This window comes from Notolepis coatsorum, assembly GCF_963971535.1.
Source record: "Notolepis coatsorum genome assembly, chromosome: 17".
NCBI classification, from domain to species: Eukaryota; Metazoa; Chordata; class Actinopteri; order Aulopiformes; family Paralepididae; genus Notolepis; species Notolepis coatsorum.
The window spans coordinates 36,947,078-36,964,316 of NC_140181.1; the positions used below are offsets into that span (position 1 = coordinate 36,947,078).

Sequence of the window (17,239 nt, forward strand, 5' to 3'; positions counted from 1 at the left end):
TTTTCAAAATCTACAAAGCCGGAGAAAATATTTGATTTGTTTTGATTTACATATTTTTCTATGAGGGTGTGGAGGGTGTAAATGTGGTCAGTGGTTCGATGGTTCTGTAGAAATCCAATTTGGCTTTTACTCGGGATGTTGTGATCACTGAGAAAATTATGTATTATTATCTATTCGTTCTCTCTCTTCCTCTCTCTCTCTCTCTCTTTCTCTCTCTCTCTCCAGCTGTTTGATTTGATCTACCGTGAGGAGACGTTATTTAACGTGATAAAGAGTGTGACTCGTAACGGTCGTTCCATCTTGCTGACAGCGCTGTTGGCTCTCATCCTGGTGTACTTGTTCTCCATTGTTGGGTTCCTCTGTCTGAAGGACGACTTCATTATGGAGGTCGACCCCCTGCCACAGATAGCTGCAGGTAAAACTCCTTAAACCACTAGCATTAACCCTCAGTCTCTTAACCCTTTACCTTAACGCTAGCCCTAACCCTTAGTCTTAAAGCCTTAACCCCTAACCTTAAACCCCTAGCAGTAACCCCTAACCTTAACCTCTTAACGTGCACTGGGTCTTATACGACCCGTTTTGCACTCACGGCACTTTGGCCTCGTTTAAGGCGATTCAATGCTTTATGCCAATGAACCAATACATTGCCTGAAAGCTAAGATTGTCACCGTTCGATTGACACCGTACTCAACATATTAGGTGCTCGCAATCTCTGGGAATAAGACGAAACAACCAACCAGCGTCATTTTGAAAAAGTTACCACCTCCTGTTTGGCCTTCCGGTAATCGGTCCAATCACGTCTGACCGGTGAAAATTATTGGCCACTTTTGTAGCCGATGAAATTCTGCAAACAAGGATATATGACTCGAAAGCCATGTATTTCAAATGCTTCGTTCTGAGATTATTCTTCATACAGTAAATATTAATTTCGTTAGTTTGGGGCTCGAAGGGGGGGGGGCCTGTGCTTTGTTTGTCAATGGGATGCGTTTATGCTTCACTTACTCTGTTTCAGTAATATTGAGAGTGAATCTGATCAAATCTGAAGATAGTTCATTAGAGCCCAAGATTTTGACTGTACGTTGAAGCGTTCAAGAGTTATAGCGTTTGGAGACACAGGGTCTCCAAATGGCCATTTTTTAAAAACCACTGCCATTAACCTCTAACCTTAAATCCATAGCAGTAACCCATAACCTTAAACCCCTGACATTAACCCCTAACCTTAAACCCCTAGCAGTAACCCATAACCTTAAACCCCTGACATTAACCCCTAACCTTAAACCCCTAGCAGTAGCCCCTAACCTTAAACCCCTAGCAGTAACCCATAACCTTAAACCCCTAGCAGTAACCCATAACCTTAAACCCCTGGCATTAACCCCTAACCTTAAACCCCTAGCAGTAACCCATAACCTTAAACCCCTAGCATTAACCCCTAACCTTAAACCCCTAGCAGTAACCCATAACCTTAAACCCCTAGCATTAACCCCTAACCTTAAACCCCTAGCAGTAACCCATAACCTTAAACCCCTGGCATTAACCCCTAACCTTAAACCCCTAGCAGTAACCAATAACCTTAAACCCCTGGCATTAACCCCTAACCTTAAACCCCTAGCAGTAACCCATAACCTTAAACCCCTAGCATTAACCCCTAACCTTAAACCCCTGGCATTAACCCCTAACCTTAAACCCCTAGCAGTAACCAATAACCTTAAACCCCTGGCATTAACCCCTAACCTTAAACCCCTAGCAGTAACCCATAACCTTAAACCCCTGGCATTAACCCCTAACCTTAAACCCCTAGCAGTAACCCATAACCTTAAACCCCTAGCATTAACCCCTAACCTTAAGCCCCTGGCATTAACCCCTAGCCTTAATGCCTAACCTTAAACCCCTAGCAGTAACCCCTAGCCTTAACGCCAAACCTTAAACCCTTAGCCTTAACCCCTCATTCTTAACCGTTTGTGTCCTCATTTCCAGATCCTGCTCAGACGGAAGCTTCTCAGGACTTCATCAACTCCTGCTCTTCTGACGGAGTCACCTGCACCTCAGAGACTACTGCTGTTACTGATGTAGAGGAGGGTAAGATAAATAGATAGATAGATAGATAGATAGATAGATAGATAGATAGATAGATAGATAGATAGATAGATAGATAGATAGATAGATAGATAGATAGATAGACAGACAGACAGACAGACAGACAGACAGACAGACAGACAGACAGACAGACAGACAGACAGACAGACAGACAGACAGACAGACAGACAGACAGACAGACAGACAGACAGACAGACAGACAGACAGACAGACAGACACATAGAGCAGTAGATAAATAGAGATAGAGCTGAGAATAAGGATGATGAGTCTGTCATTGTATGTGTGTTTCTGTTCCAGATGAGCCTAATACAGAGCGTGCTTGTGACACTCTGCTGATGTGTATTGTGACGGTGTTGAACCACGGCCTGAGGAACGGGGGAGGGGTGGGCGATGTGCTCCGAAGACCATCAAAGAATGTATGGACGCTAGTAATCAATCATTCAATCAATCAATCAATTAACAATACGTGATATTCAGTATTTTACTTTGGCGCTCATAATGTGTGTGTGCGCGCACGCGTGTGTGTAGGAGCCAATGTTTCCAGCCAGAGTGGTGTTTGACCTGCTGTTCTACTTCATCGTCATCATCATTGTGCTGAATCTGATCTTTGGGGTCATCATCGACACCTTCGCTGACCTGAGGAGTGAGAAGCAGAAGAAAGAAGAGGTTCTGAAAACCACCTGCTTTATATGTGGTGAGTAGAGTGATTAACTAACTAACTAACTAATTAATTAACTATAGCTAAAACCACCTGATTTATATGTGGTGAGTAGAGTGATTATCTATCTATCTATCTATCTATCTATCTATCTATCTATCTATCTATCTATCTATCTATCTATCTATCTATCTATCTATCTATCTATCTATCTATCTATCTATCTATCTATATATCTATCTATCTATCTATCTCGCTGTCTGTCTTTCTGTCTATCTATCCAATCTTTCTTTCTTTCTTTCTTTCTTTCTTTCTTTCTTTCTTTCTTTCTTTCTTTCTTTCTTTCTTTCTTTCTTTCTTTCTTTCTTTCTTTCTTTCTTTCTTTCTTTCTTTCTTTCTTTCTTTCTTTCTTTCTTTCTTTCTTTCTTTCTTTCTTTCTTCTTCTTTCTATCTATCTATCTATCTATCTATCTCTCTATCTATCTATCTCTGTCTTCTTCTTTCTTTTCTTTCTTTCTTTCTTTCTTTCTTTCTTTCTTTCTTTCTTTCTTTCTTTCTTTCTTTCTTTCTTTCTTTCTTTCTTTCTTTCTTTCTTTCTTTCTTTCTTTCTTCTTTCTTTCTTTTCTTTCTATCTATCTATCTATCTATCTATCTATCTATCTATCTATCTATCTATCTATCTATCTATCTATCTATCTATCTATCTATCTATCTATCTATCTATCTATCTATCTATCTATCTATCTATCTATCTATATCTATCTATCTATCTATCTATCTATCTATCTATCTATCTAGGCTTGGAGAGAGATAAGTTTGACAATAAGACAGTGTCATTTGAAGAGCATTTTAAACTAGAACACAACATCTGGAACTACCTGTACTTCATTGTCTTGGTGAGAGAGAAAAACAAGACGGACTACACCGGACCAGAGAGCTATGTAGCTCTGATGATCAAGGTACACACACACACACACACACACACACACACACACACACACACACACACACACACACACACACACACACACACACACACACACACACACACACACACACACACACACACACACACACACACACACACACACACACACACACACACACACACCTACACACACCTACACACACACACACACACACACACACACACACACACACACACACACACACACACACACACACACACACACACACACACACACACACACACACACACACACACACACACACACACACACACACAGACAGACAGACAGACAGACAGACAGACAGCTATGTAGCTCTGATGATCAAGGTACACACCATGGACCTGTACACACACACACACACACATGTAATATGAATATATATGTAGAGACAATGCTGTGTATTTTTTAGCCACTGGTAAAACTGCCATGTGAACTTGTTTTCTCTTCAGAGTATGAATCTGGACTGGTTTCCCAGGATGCAGGCCATGTCTCTGGTGGTAACCGACTGCGACGGGGAACAAAACGAGATGAGGATGTTACAAGACAGACTGGTCTCCACGATGAAGGTCGTCACCACTCTGACCTCCCAACTCACTGAGCTAAAGGAACAGGTAAATATATACACATTATATACAGTAAATATATGCATACAGACAGGCAGACTAGCCTCTAACATGAAGGGTGTTACCATGCTGACCTCCCAACTCACTGAGCTAAAGGAACAGGTAAATATATACACATATATACAGTAAATATGCATACATATATAGTTTTTATCAGGTCTAATTGAAGATAGAAATCATTACTATAAATTAAGAAACCAGGTTACTAAAATTAACAGATTAAGTAAGAGAACCTATTATAAGCAGAAAATCTGAGAAAGCAGTAGGGACAGTAAAAAACTCTGGAATGTACTGAATGAAATCATGGGTAAAAAATCTGCCCTGGCTTCGTTTGTGGAATCAGATGGTGGTATTTATCTGACTAAGCCTCTTCACATTGCTGATTATTTTAATGACTATTTTGTAAACAAGGTGTCCAAGCTTAGGCAGGGAATGTATAATATTGTCAATAGCAACTCTGAGGTGTTGATAAAAGAACACATTATGAAGGATAAAAACTGTGTTTTTGAATTCCAACAGGTGGATATTGTGACTGTGGATAGGCTATTGCGCTCTCTACCAGTCTCTAAATCCACTGGTAATGACCACCTGGATAGCAAATAGTTGAGAATAGCTGCGTCTCATATCTCTGCACCAATCTGTCACATTTTTAATAGGTGTTTAATCAGTGGCATGTGTCCTTTGTTATGGAAGGAGGGAAAGATCATTCCACTTCCTAAAGATGCTAAATTACCTTTTGGAGGTCCCAACAGTAGGCCTATTAGCATTTGACCTGTTCTCAGTAAATTACTGGAAAAGATTGTGTCTGAGCAAGTCCAGGCCTACTTTTCAGCTAATGACATAACAACTGTACACCAACATGCATACAGGGCCGGTCATTTGACCAGTAGGCCTACTGCTTTGACAAAAATGTCTGATAGTTGGCTTTCAGCTATCGATAGTTCAATGCTGGTGGGTGCTATTATGTTAGACTTCAGTGCCGCATTTGATGTGATCGATCACAATCTTTTAATACAAAAACTCATCTGCTATGGTTTTAATAACTCAGCAATTTTATTTTTCAGGAGTTATTTGTCCTCGAGGTCTCAGAGGGTCTATTTTAATGGTGCTTTGTCAGGCAGTAGAGGGTTAGAATGCGGTGTCCCACAGGGGAGTTGCCTGGGGCCCCTCTTATTCTCTATTTTTACTAATGATATGCCTTTTTCTATTCATCAGGCTAGTCTGACTTTATATGCTGATGATTCAACCCTTTATTATGCTGCAGCTACAAACTCTGAGCTTAATCAGGTTTTGGCTGGTGAATTGGACATTTTATATGACTGGATAAAAACAAATAAGCTGGTGCTTAACATATCAAAAACTGTTTGTATGCTTTTTGGGACCAATCAAAGATTGGCACATAAACCTACATTGGTTCTACAAATCGCAGGTCAACCTATACAGCAGGTTGAAAAAACAAAGCTTCTAGGCCTTTGGCTTGATAGTACTTTATCATGGTCTGATCACATAAACAAAACTGTTTTTAAAATGGGTAGAGCTGTTGCTACTGCCAGGAAATGTGCACCATTCCTTCCATTTGCATTGTTTAATCAGATTGTTTGTGCTTTGGTTTTGTGCCACTTGGATTACTGTTCTCTAGTGTGGGATTCTGCTTCAAAACAGTTGCTAAATAGGTTACAAGTGGTACAAAATAAGGCAGCAAGACTGTTCTTGGTTGTTCATATAGGACTAGTGTTGTTCAAATGCATGAACGTCTTAGTTGGCGGAGTGTTGAGAAAATACTTTCTGCCAACTTATTAATTTGTTTTCATAAAGTGATCACAACCCACAGTCCTAAATATATCATGGATAAAATAATTTACAGCTCAAATGTGCACATGCATTTTACCAGAGGGGCAAGTAGAGGGCAGATTATTCTACCCCATGCAAATACTAACAGTATGCAAAGAACAGTTTTATATAGGGCTATCAGGGCATGGAATTATCTTCCAAGTGACATACGTGACATAAGAGGTGTAGCAAGCTTCAAAAATAAATTTAAATCTTACATGTGAGCCAATATTGATAATGTTGAGTTATGCAATATGTTACCGTTGATGTATATATTTAGATATAATTTGTTTGTGTGTTAATGTTGTTGTGTTTCCTCGGTTGGTACGTCTTGCTATGTTGTGTTTCCTTGGTTGGTATGTCTTGCTATGTTTTAATTGTATTATGTTTTAATTGCAATGTATATGTTGTAATGTTTTAATGTTGTCTCGGACCCCAGGAAGACTAGTTGACGTCTTGGCGTCAGCTAATGGGGATCCTTTGCTAATAAACAAATAATAAACAAATACAGACAGGCAGACTAGCCTCTAACATGAAGGGTGTTACCATGCTGACCTCCCAACTCACTGAGCTAAAGGAATAGTTAAATATATACAAATATATACAGTAAATATATACAGACAGACAGAAAGGTCTCTAACATGAAGGGTGTTACCATGCTGACCTCCCAACTCACTGAGCTAAAGGAATAGTTAAATATATACAAATATATACAGTAAATATATACAGACAGACAGAAAGGTCTCTAACATGAAGGGTGTTACCATGCTGACCTCCCAACTCACTGAGCTAAAGGAATAGTTAAATATATACAAATATATACAGTAAATATATACAGACAGACAGAAAGGTCTCTAACATTACCACACTGACTTCCCAACTCACTCGTTTGTGTATGTGTGTGTATTTACATATATAATATAAATTGTATCTGTCTATATTATAGACAGATACAATTTGTATATATAAATATATACAGGCAGATACAATTGGTGTGTATGTATATATATATATATATATATATATATATATATATATATATATATATATATATATATGTGTGTGTGTGTGTGTATATATGTGTGTGCGGAGAGACGTCATTATCTGTTTATGTATCTAAATCTGTTCAACCATAAAAATTATCTATATCTGTATCTGTATTCAGATAGAAAACAAGAAGTGGGTGTGGTTTATACCAGAAGTAATTTAAAAAAAAATTACACACTTTGTTTTTGTGTTCTTATTATAAATATTCCAACAATTGTACATTACAAGATGGGAAGAAATGTAATCAAATTAACAACTGAACATGAGATTAACCCTCTGAGCCCCTCCCCTACGACTCAAGTGTAGTTCCTTAGACAGCAAGGGAAATCATAAAGCCGGACAAGTTAACAATAATTAACCCATTTACAAGTCGTATTACATTTAGCAAATAAGGAAACATAGAGATAGAGAACATTTCAAAGCACTAGAAATTGCGAATATCAATTTTCTTTACCTAATTCTGAATCATGCAACATTTTCGGTATTAATGAAAAATCCTCTCCGCCGAGATGAGGAAGTGTTTCACACCTTTTGGAGCCTATATTGTTCTCCCGTGCACGGGAGCTCCGACCTCAGTTAAAGGAATGGGTCAAAAAACTTAGTTTAGTTACAAATAAAAAGAAAGACAGCACAAGTACACATAACAAGTACAGTATGAAATAATGATATGCCAAATATTAAATCAATTTGATGCTTTGAAAGCACAACAATTGCACAGAAAATACATTTGCCAGATTTAACGTGGATTCCTTTAACACTAGCACAGCGAACAATGGGTCAAATGACCCCTAGGCATTTTTTTTTTTTTTTTTTTTATCTTTCTTCCCCTCCTTTTTTCCCGATTTCCTTCCTAGTTGTTGCGTACTTTCCCCTACTGTTGGTCCGGGAGACCGGAGACTGTCACATGCTTTCCTCCGACGCATGTGCAGCCTGGGGCAGGCCAACCTGGCCGCGCAGGTTCTCACCGGGGAGAGTGTAGCGTGTGGGAGGCCACACTATCTCTCCTTAGTTCCAACCCTTGCTGAGCAGGCGCCCCGACCGAACTGTAGGGGTCGCTGTCCACAACGCCCAGGACCCACCCTTCAGCTTTCCCACCCCCTGATACAGCCAATTGTATCAGTGTGAGAGGCCAGCCAAGCTGATAGCAACGCCGGGAGCTGGATTAGAACAGGCGAATCCAGTGTCTCCCGGTGTTGGTGACGAACGTAATCTCCGTGCGCCACCTGCCCCCCCAGGCATTTTCAATAAATGTATCCTCGTCACTCGGTCGAGCTCCAGCTCTGTCACTCAATGACTAGGGGATTGAAAAAAATATGTAGTATAGTATACATTTACTTTTTTGCCTGTTTTATTTATTTTAATTATTTTGTTCTTTTTTCACAGCCTAGTATAGATGATTATAGCACCCTTTTTGTTAACCCTCCGGGCACCTTTGTCGCAAATTCTCGTCAAATAGCCTTTTTTCCACTTGTGTTTGTGGATAGCGTTGGCTATATATTTATTTTTTTTTACTTTATTTTTTAGTGTTTATTGCTTTTCTGTTCAAGCATGACCGACAGAAACAGGTTGAAATGGGATGTAGAGCAGGGGAAGACACTCTGAGAAAATACGGCGGGTCTGGGAATCGAACTCGTGTACCCCAGATCCGTGATGAGCACGGTTTTCCCCGACGCAGAAATAGCACCGAGATATGCGGTGAGCTACGGGAGCTCCCCAGCGTTGGCTATATTTTATGTATATGCCAGGAAAGTAGCTCAGTATCCCATCTTTGAGTCACATTACAATAATCCATGTTTTTTTTTTTTTTCAAAAATCACTATTAAGCACGTTTTTTATACACCTTCCACCCTAGACGCAGAAATGAACAGGTTGACTCCCATGTTAAACAAATTTTTTTAATACACAGCCTGTACAGTTTAAAATGAGACTGACTCATAAGTAACATGATAAAAGGATGGATGTGGCCTCCAAGAGGTAGTTTGTGCATTTATTCAGGATTTTAACCATTATTTTCTTTAGGGTTAGGGTTAGGGGGTTATGGTTATGGTTAGGGTTCCCTAACACTAACCCTAACCTTAACCCTAACCATAACAAAAAAATTATAATTTTATCCGGAAAATTTATAAATATTTGATATGTATGGTGAGGACTGAATAATGATATTCATGAAATTTTTTTTTAACAATACATGAAAATGATATGTTTTAATGAGATTGAAGTTTCCATCACTAGGAAGAAAGGTGTGAGTTTTTTGAAGGGTGCCCGGAGGTAGAGAGTGTAGAACAGCAGGCCTTGCTCGCACCCCACCTTCCCTCCCCTGCTAAATCAGGTGTGTTCTATTGAAGCAGCTTGTAGACTGATATGTAGGCTGCCCATAAGATTTAGTTGTTCTCCAACAATAAAATCTAATCCAATCTAATGGAATCTAATATTTGTGTGATGTTCTGAAAACAAAAAGAGCTCTGTAGAGCAGAAAGAGTTTAAGCTTTTAAAGTTTAAAAGCGTCAGTATCGGAATGTGCGTCAGTATCCCTGTTACCAGTAACTGCATTTGCGATTTGTCATACCAGAACAATCCATGACAATTTATATATATATATATATATATATATATATATATATATATATATATATATATATATATATATATATATATATATATATATATATATATATACTAGAGGTGGGCCTAGATTATTATTTTTAAATCTAGATTAATCTATCTGCAATCCTGGATTTAATCTAGATTATTAAAATGGCTCAAAACAAAAAACTAAAGTCTGCCGAAGGCATTCAAAATATGTGTGTTCTACCCAAATAATGACCAGAAGTAAGTCCTTACTTTTTCTTTCCTCCTTACGTTTCTCAGGCCAGGTGGCCCATTACACCATGAGCCCATCTCCCGTTTCCAAAATGCATTACAGACTGTTTGAAAAAGCTGTTTTGCTATGATAATTGGTAGTGAAATATCAAAATAATGTTCAATAAGATGTACTTGTGTTTAATAAATTGTTTTATTCAGAAGTTAACACAAATAAATAATATTACCAGTACAGAACAGTACAGTATCTAGCACACTCTCAGGAGCAAAACAGAAAGAAGCATTTCAAACTTGAACTATGTGACATGGCTTGACTCAATCAGTCCAATCTCTATTTCTCCTTCTTCCACCAGTCACTCAGGCAGACCAGCTTGTTTTATGTAGCGGTGTCTACTTATAGTGCCTATAATATTTTTCCCGTTGGGCGCCAGACAGGGCCAAACCCTGCCAATGCAAATCAAATTATCTTTTTAATTGGTTAATTAGGCCTATAGCTCGGGCATAAGACTGCGCCACATAAAGGTAGACAAATAATTTAATTAATAGTAGGCCTAGATTACTGAGAAAGCTAAATCATAGGTTAGTTTGCTCAAATGTAACAATCAATTACCTTTTCATAAATTCAAAAACCACTCAAGAGTCATGCTCAATTCAAAATCAAAATGTCCATGTATTGGATTCAATTCAAATCATAAGCAAACATTTCATAAAACAAATAATTAATTTTCAGTCCAGCATGTGTGTTAAACTCCCATAAACCAGTCAGGTCACTCAATTCAGTTCAGTCTGTGGGGCAGCGGTGGCCTAAAGGTTAGAGAAGTTTGTGACCCGAAGGTTGCCGGTTCAATCCCCGGGACCGGCAGGAACACCAACCGCTGAAGTGCCCTTGAGCAAGGCACTTAACCCCCAACTGCTCCAGTGGAGTTGCTCAGTGGCCAATGGTGTCAACTGTGTCAACTGTGGTTGTACTGGGCAGCTCCCAGGTGTGAATGGAACTGTGTGAATGTGAAGCAGGACGTTCCTGAAAAAGAGCATTATGTGCTCAGCGAACCTACCCTGGGTAAATAAAGGTTAAAAAAAAAAAAAAAGATTAACGGCGTCAATTATATTATCGCGCGGTATTAGTCTCGCGTTAACGCAGCACGTTAGCGCCGTTAACGGCCCAGCTCTAATATATATATATATATATATATATATATATATATATATATATATATATATATATATATATATATATATATATATATATATATATATATATATATATATATATATATATATATATATATATATTCCTGGAATTGGCGTAATTGAAGGCTGCTCTTCACATAACCTAAGAGATGTGAGGAGCATGCTGTGCGTCTCGCTGTGCATCTCGAGAAAACACCATCTCTTTTGACACACAACTAGCTTCATCAACATCTGTCCAACCATGAGCTCTACGAACCCCTTCAGTCAGCCTACCGAGCACATCACAGCACAGAGACCGCCCTCATCAAGATCACTAATGACCTCCTCCTTGCTGCAGACTCCGGACACATCAGCCTCCTCATCCTTCTCTACCTCTCCGTGGCGTTCGATACAATATCCCACTCAGTCCTCCTCAAATGCCTCTCCGACAACTTTGGCATCACCGGTACAACTCTGTCTTGGTTTCATTCATATCTCACAAATAGATCTCAGTTTGTCAGCGTCAACGGCTCATCCTCCCCCCCGGCCCCAGTCAACCACGGTGTCCCCCAAGGCTCCGTGCTGGGTCCCCTACTATTCACCATTTACATGCTCCCCCTCGGTCAGATTATACGTCACTACGGACTCAACTTTCACTGCTATGCTGATGATACTCAGCTCTATATCAGCACCTCACCATCCTCCCAGCTCCCCCCACAGTCCGTAGTCAACTGCCTCCACGCCATAAAAACCTGGATGTCAACCAAATTACTGAAACTGAACAGCAAAAAGACAGAGCTCATGGTTGTGGCCCCCAAGGCACTGCTCCGGAATGTTGGAGATCTCCTCCTCCACGTTGACGGCTGTTCCATCTCCCCGTCTCTCGAAGTCCGTAACCTGGGCGTCACCCGACTCCACACTTTCATTTCACTCCCAAATCCGTCACCAAGTCTGCCTTCTACCACCTCAAAAACATCTCCCGTCTCTGACCCTCACACTCAGATTCTGTGGCTGAGACCCTGATCCACTCATTTAACACCTCCCGGTTGGACTAGTGTAACGGAGTCCTGTTTGGGGTACCCAGCAAAGCCCTGGACAGGCTCCAGTATGTTCAGAACTCAGCTGCCAGGGTTCTCACTCACACCAAGCCCTGGCAGCACATCACCCCCACCCTTATCCACCTCCACTGGCTCCCAGTCAAGTTCCGCATCACTTTCAAACTCCTGCTCCTCACCTACAAGTCCCTCCATGCCCTCGCCCCCCGATACCTGTCTGATCTCCTCCACCAGCACACTCTATCCCGGAACCTACGATCCTCTGATCTAGGTCTCCTCTCCATCCCTTGCACCAGGTTACGGACTTTCGGGGACAGAGCCTTCAGCGTGGCGTCCCCTACCCTCTGGAACTCTCTGCCTCCCGAAATTCGCAACGCCCCAACCCTGGACACCTTCAAAACTGCTCTTAAAACACACCTCTTCACCAAGGCTTTTCCCCATCAGTTAGATTAGATTAGGTCCATTATCCCTTACCTACCCTCATCCCCCTTTTTCTCCCTTACTTCCCTAGCCCTATTTTTTGTCCTGATTGTGAAGCGACCTTTGGTTCTATGAAAGGCGCTATAGAAATTTGATCTATTATTATTATTATTAAAATATGATTACTAATATTTCTGTGGGAAACAGGGCTGTTGGAGTGTGCTGTGTCAATGGAACTCATAACATAAAATAAAAAGAATGCTCCAAATAATAATATTAATATCTGTGTAATACAAATATCTGTGTCCATCTCATTATCTGTGCTTTCCCAAATTCATATTCGGATTCGGCTCATCCCTAATATATACAGTATAAAATACAAATATGTGTTATGTAAATGTTTAATTATATTATATGGTAAATGTGTGAGAACTATGATTTGACACTCCCCGTCAGGTGGATAAATGTGAGAAGATAATGTGCCAGGAATGACAGCTTTAATTTGAGAGGATCTTTTTACTTTAAGTAGTCATCATCTCGTGTTTCCCGTTTCCTGTAGATGACGGAGCAGAGGAAGAGGAGGCAGAGGATGGGCTTCGTTGATGTTCAGTCAGGAGCGGGCACTGCGCTGCCCCCTAGTGCCGCTGGAGGGAATCATCAGATGTACAAAACATAAGGATAGACTGTAGATGTACTGTATAACCTGTTAATGAGACTGATGTGCAATCTGTTGTGGTGAGGATAGCCTGCTAGGCACTGCACCCTAATGCCCTTGGAGGGAATTACCAGCTACATGTACAGTATAGTAATGAAGTAGATAGTTACTAGACACCATTTGCCTTCAAACCATTGGAATAGAATCCCAACTGCCTCTCAATGCTGCTAGAGGAAACTACTAGATAAATAGAGATAGATATTGATCCACTGATCTAGTGTACATATCATAGACATACCGATAGATCAACTCCTATACCACTGTATAAGAAAACCACTAGATAAACAGATTCACTGATCTACTGTACATGTCACCGATCCACTCCTATACTGCTGTATAAGAAAACCACTAGGACAGGTATGTGACCTCATCAGTCTGAGTCATGGTCTAATGAGAGGTGTGTTTGTGGGAAATGGTCCTCAATGAGTTGTAACAGGGCTGGTGACTACTGTATCTCTGTATCTCTCATCACATTTACTTTGGTAACGATAAACAATAGGACATTCTCAAACATGTTGGCCCTCTGTAATATTTGTTTGTCAACATGTTTGTAATGTTTGTCTGTTGACATGTTTGTAATGTTTGTCTGTCAACATGTTTGTAATGTTTGTCTGTCAACATGTTTGTCTGTTGACATGTTTGTAATTTCTGTTTGTCAACATGTTTGTCTGTCAACATGTTTGTAATGTTTGTCAACATGGTTGTCTGTCAACATGTGTTGTTGTTGCACATTCAGTTGAATTAAATGGAACCAAATGTAACAGTGTTCACAATGGAGAAATGCACTCACCTAACATACATAACAACATTATATGGGCAAAATTAGGTCGATAAGAGATTCATAATTTCAATATCGGTACAGGGGTGATTGACTGTTCTCATGTGTCTACCACCACCTAGAGCAGGGGTCGGGAACCTATGGCTCGCGAGCCATATATTATGGCTCTTCTGGTGACAGCATATGGCTCCCAGAAATGTTTGAGTAAAAAAAAAAAAAAAAAAATTTATACTTGTGATATTTCTTAATAATACTGTCATTTTAAAGTAAACAGAAATTAGTTTTGAAGATACAGCTAATAGTATCTGTAGCTGAAGATATAGCAAGCAGAGCTGGCGAGGGAACACAAGTGGACAGAAATTTAAAATCTTCAACCTGAAGACCAGCTGATTCTTAAAACTTGGAACGAGCTTCCTGTGACATACCACACAATGCAGCGTGAGTATTGCCGTATTGACCATGTTTGGCTCTACATATGCATGTGGGCAGTCATTCTCGCATATGAAGAACATTAAGACCAACCTACGCTCACGTTTAACTGATGGAAGCCTCAACGCCTGCATGAAGCTCAACCTCACCACGTATGAACCAGATTACAAGGCCATCAGCAAAACCATGCAGCACCAGAAGTCGCATTAAAAGTAAGACATATTTAATTTATTATACGTTAAAAATACTATATGGCTCTCAATGAAATATATTTAGAAATATTTGGCTTTTATGGCTCTCCCAGTCAAAAAGGTTCCTGACCCCTGACCTAGAGGCTCCGATTTATTCTGCAATGAGGTGACTGATCCCCATCACTCGTTCCACTAAGTGGCAGTAATCCAGAAAAGTCAGTGATCCTCCAGTTGGTCATCACAGTAAAATAACTAAAAGCTAATAAAAAGCAAATGGGCAAATTGTGTGTGTGTGTTGGTTTTGCGTGCGTGCGTACACACAGGACAGGTTGCTATTACAGTGCAGAGATTAATGGAATTATTATTAATATTATGACTAATGAAAAACATAATTGTCTTTGCAAATGCAGAGTGGGAATTATAATAAATAGAATGTCAACTATTTCTGACTGGGCTGAATGTCTCTTTATTATGTTAGCTTATTCTCCCTGCACACTGCCCCCCCCCACACGCACACACACACACAGCTCTATATGACACCTGCTGTGATTTCTGAGCTGGCCTTAGTTGCAAACACAATTTGCATGCAGCGAGAGAATAGATGCAATTATATGGTATCATATAACACATACAAGAGAAAAGCAGAGAGAGACGTCCTGAGACAAGGAAGCATACTAGGACCGCTACTCTTCCTAATTTATGCAAATGACATGTCGTCAGCCTGTGACTGCAACTTGTTCCTGTTTGCGGACGACTCAGCCCTGCTGGTCTCTGACAAGAACAAATTGCAGGTTGAAAAAACCCTCAGCACGGAACTAGGCAAAATCTGCATATGGCTTGCTGATAACAAACTATCATTACACATGGGCAAAACAGAGTCCATTCTCTTCGGTTCAAATAACAAACTCAGCAAGACCGACGGATTCTCAGTTACAGTGGGTGACAATATTGTCACAAGGAAAGACGAAATTACCTACCTGGGTTCCATCCTAGAGGCAAATCTTTCCTGTGACAAAATGGCATCCAATGTAATAAAAAAAGTCAACCAACGAACTAGATTCTTGTACCGGATCTCCTCTCTGGTAAACAAGAATACCCTGAAGACTCTGGCAGGAGCACTCATTCAATGGTACTATGACTATGCGTGCACCTCATGGTACCAAAGCACCTCAAAGGCGCTTAAAACAAAATTACAAACATCACAAAACAAACTGGTCAGACTACTACTTGACCTGAACCCCAGAACCCACCTCACCCCTGCCCACTTTGCCAACCTAGGATGGCTTAGAGTAGACGACAGAGTACAGCAACTTGCAATGGGCCTGGTCTACAAGATACACTATACGACCGGGGTGCCCATGTACATGTCAAAATACTTCCCAAAGGTCAGTGAATACCACAACCACTACACCAGAGGAAGCTCAACAAATCATGTTAAACCCAGATTCGGCTCAAACAAGGGACTAAACACGTTTCGCAATTATGCCACAACAATGTGGAACGCCCTACCCAAAGCTGTAAAGGAATGTGAATCCCTGCCCACATTCAAAACCGCTCTTAAAGAGCACCTACGGGAGGCTGCAATTCGAAACTGGCCACCGTAAATGCCCAAAACCCCCACCACCTCCTAATAGACAGTCTCCTCACCACCGCATGTATATATTCCCTCCCCGCCGTATGTATATTTCCCTCCCACCCACCCACCCCCTCCTAATGTACAGTCCCCTCCCCATCATATGTATATACTCTGTCAGGATCTAAGGGTAACAGTACTGTATATTTGAATACCGTTATGTCACAAATGTATCAGTACTAAATACCTATATGTCCCTATGCCATAAATGTCATGTATGTTGTGTATGTCATAAATGTCTATATGAATTGAAAATGGGGGACCCTGATGGAAACAAGACAAACGTCTTTCTCAGGTCTGCATCCCCTTAACAATTGTATGTATTGAGCCGTACTGTATTGTACCCATTCTGCAATCTGTTAAATAAAGTTTTCATTCATTCATTCATTCACAAACCAGCTTTGTTTGTAATTATAGTTTGGCCCAGAAGAGGGCGCTACAACACTAATTTGTGTGTAGCTGTTTGTGAGGTGGGTCCATAGTGCTGTATACACATGTGTGTATTTATATTTACTGCATATATATCCACATCTGTCTGAATATACCTGTATATAATAAGTGTTACATATCTGTAGATACTATATCAATATCTGTACATATCCCTTACCTACTCTTACTAGTTAAACTGGCCAGTATGACTTACTACCATAGTGTCTTTATACCTGTCATATCACTGTACATATCAATACTACAACCCTGTACATACATCTGATTAGCACTATTATTCAGTAGTATATTTTATACCCAGTTTTATCATCTGTACATTGTTTATTACTACTGCACTTTACTGTTTACATTTGCACTC

At 40.1% G+C, this 17,239-nt stretch overlaps 1 protein-coding gene across 1 annotated transcript in view; it reads left to right on the forward strand.

Moving 5' to 3' along the window:
• Nucleotides 1-15,211, forward strand: part of LOC311244008 (inositol 1,4,5-trisphosphate-gated calcium channel ITPR3-like) — a 122,329-nt gene extending 107,118 nt beyond the window's left edge. The window contains exons 36-42 of the mRNA XM_084333417.1: nt 226-415; nt 1,975-2,076; nt 2,392-2,510; nt 2,623-2,788; nt 3,551-3,711; nt 4,173-4,334; nt 13,248-15,211. Coding sequence (XP_084189543.1) covers nt 226-415; nt 1,975-2,076; nt 2,392-2,510; nt 2,623-2,788; nt 3,551-3,711; nt 4,173-4,334; nt 13,248-13,364 — 1,017 coding nt within the window. The 3' untranslated portion in view covers nt 13,365-15,211. The remainder of the gene's footprint in view (nt 1-225; nt 416-1,974; nt 2,077-2,391; nt 2,511-2,622; nt 2,789-3,550; nt 3,712-4,172; nt 4,335-13,247) is intronic.
• Nucleotides 15,212-17,239: the final 2,028 nt, after the last annotated feature.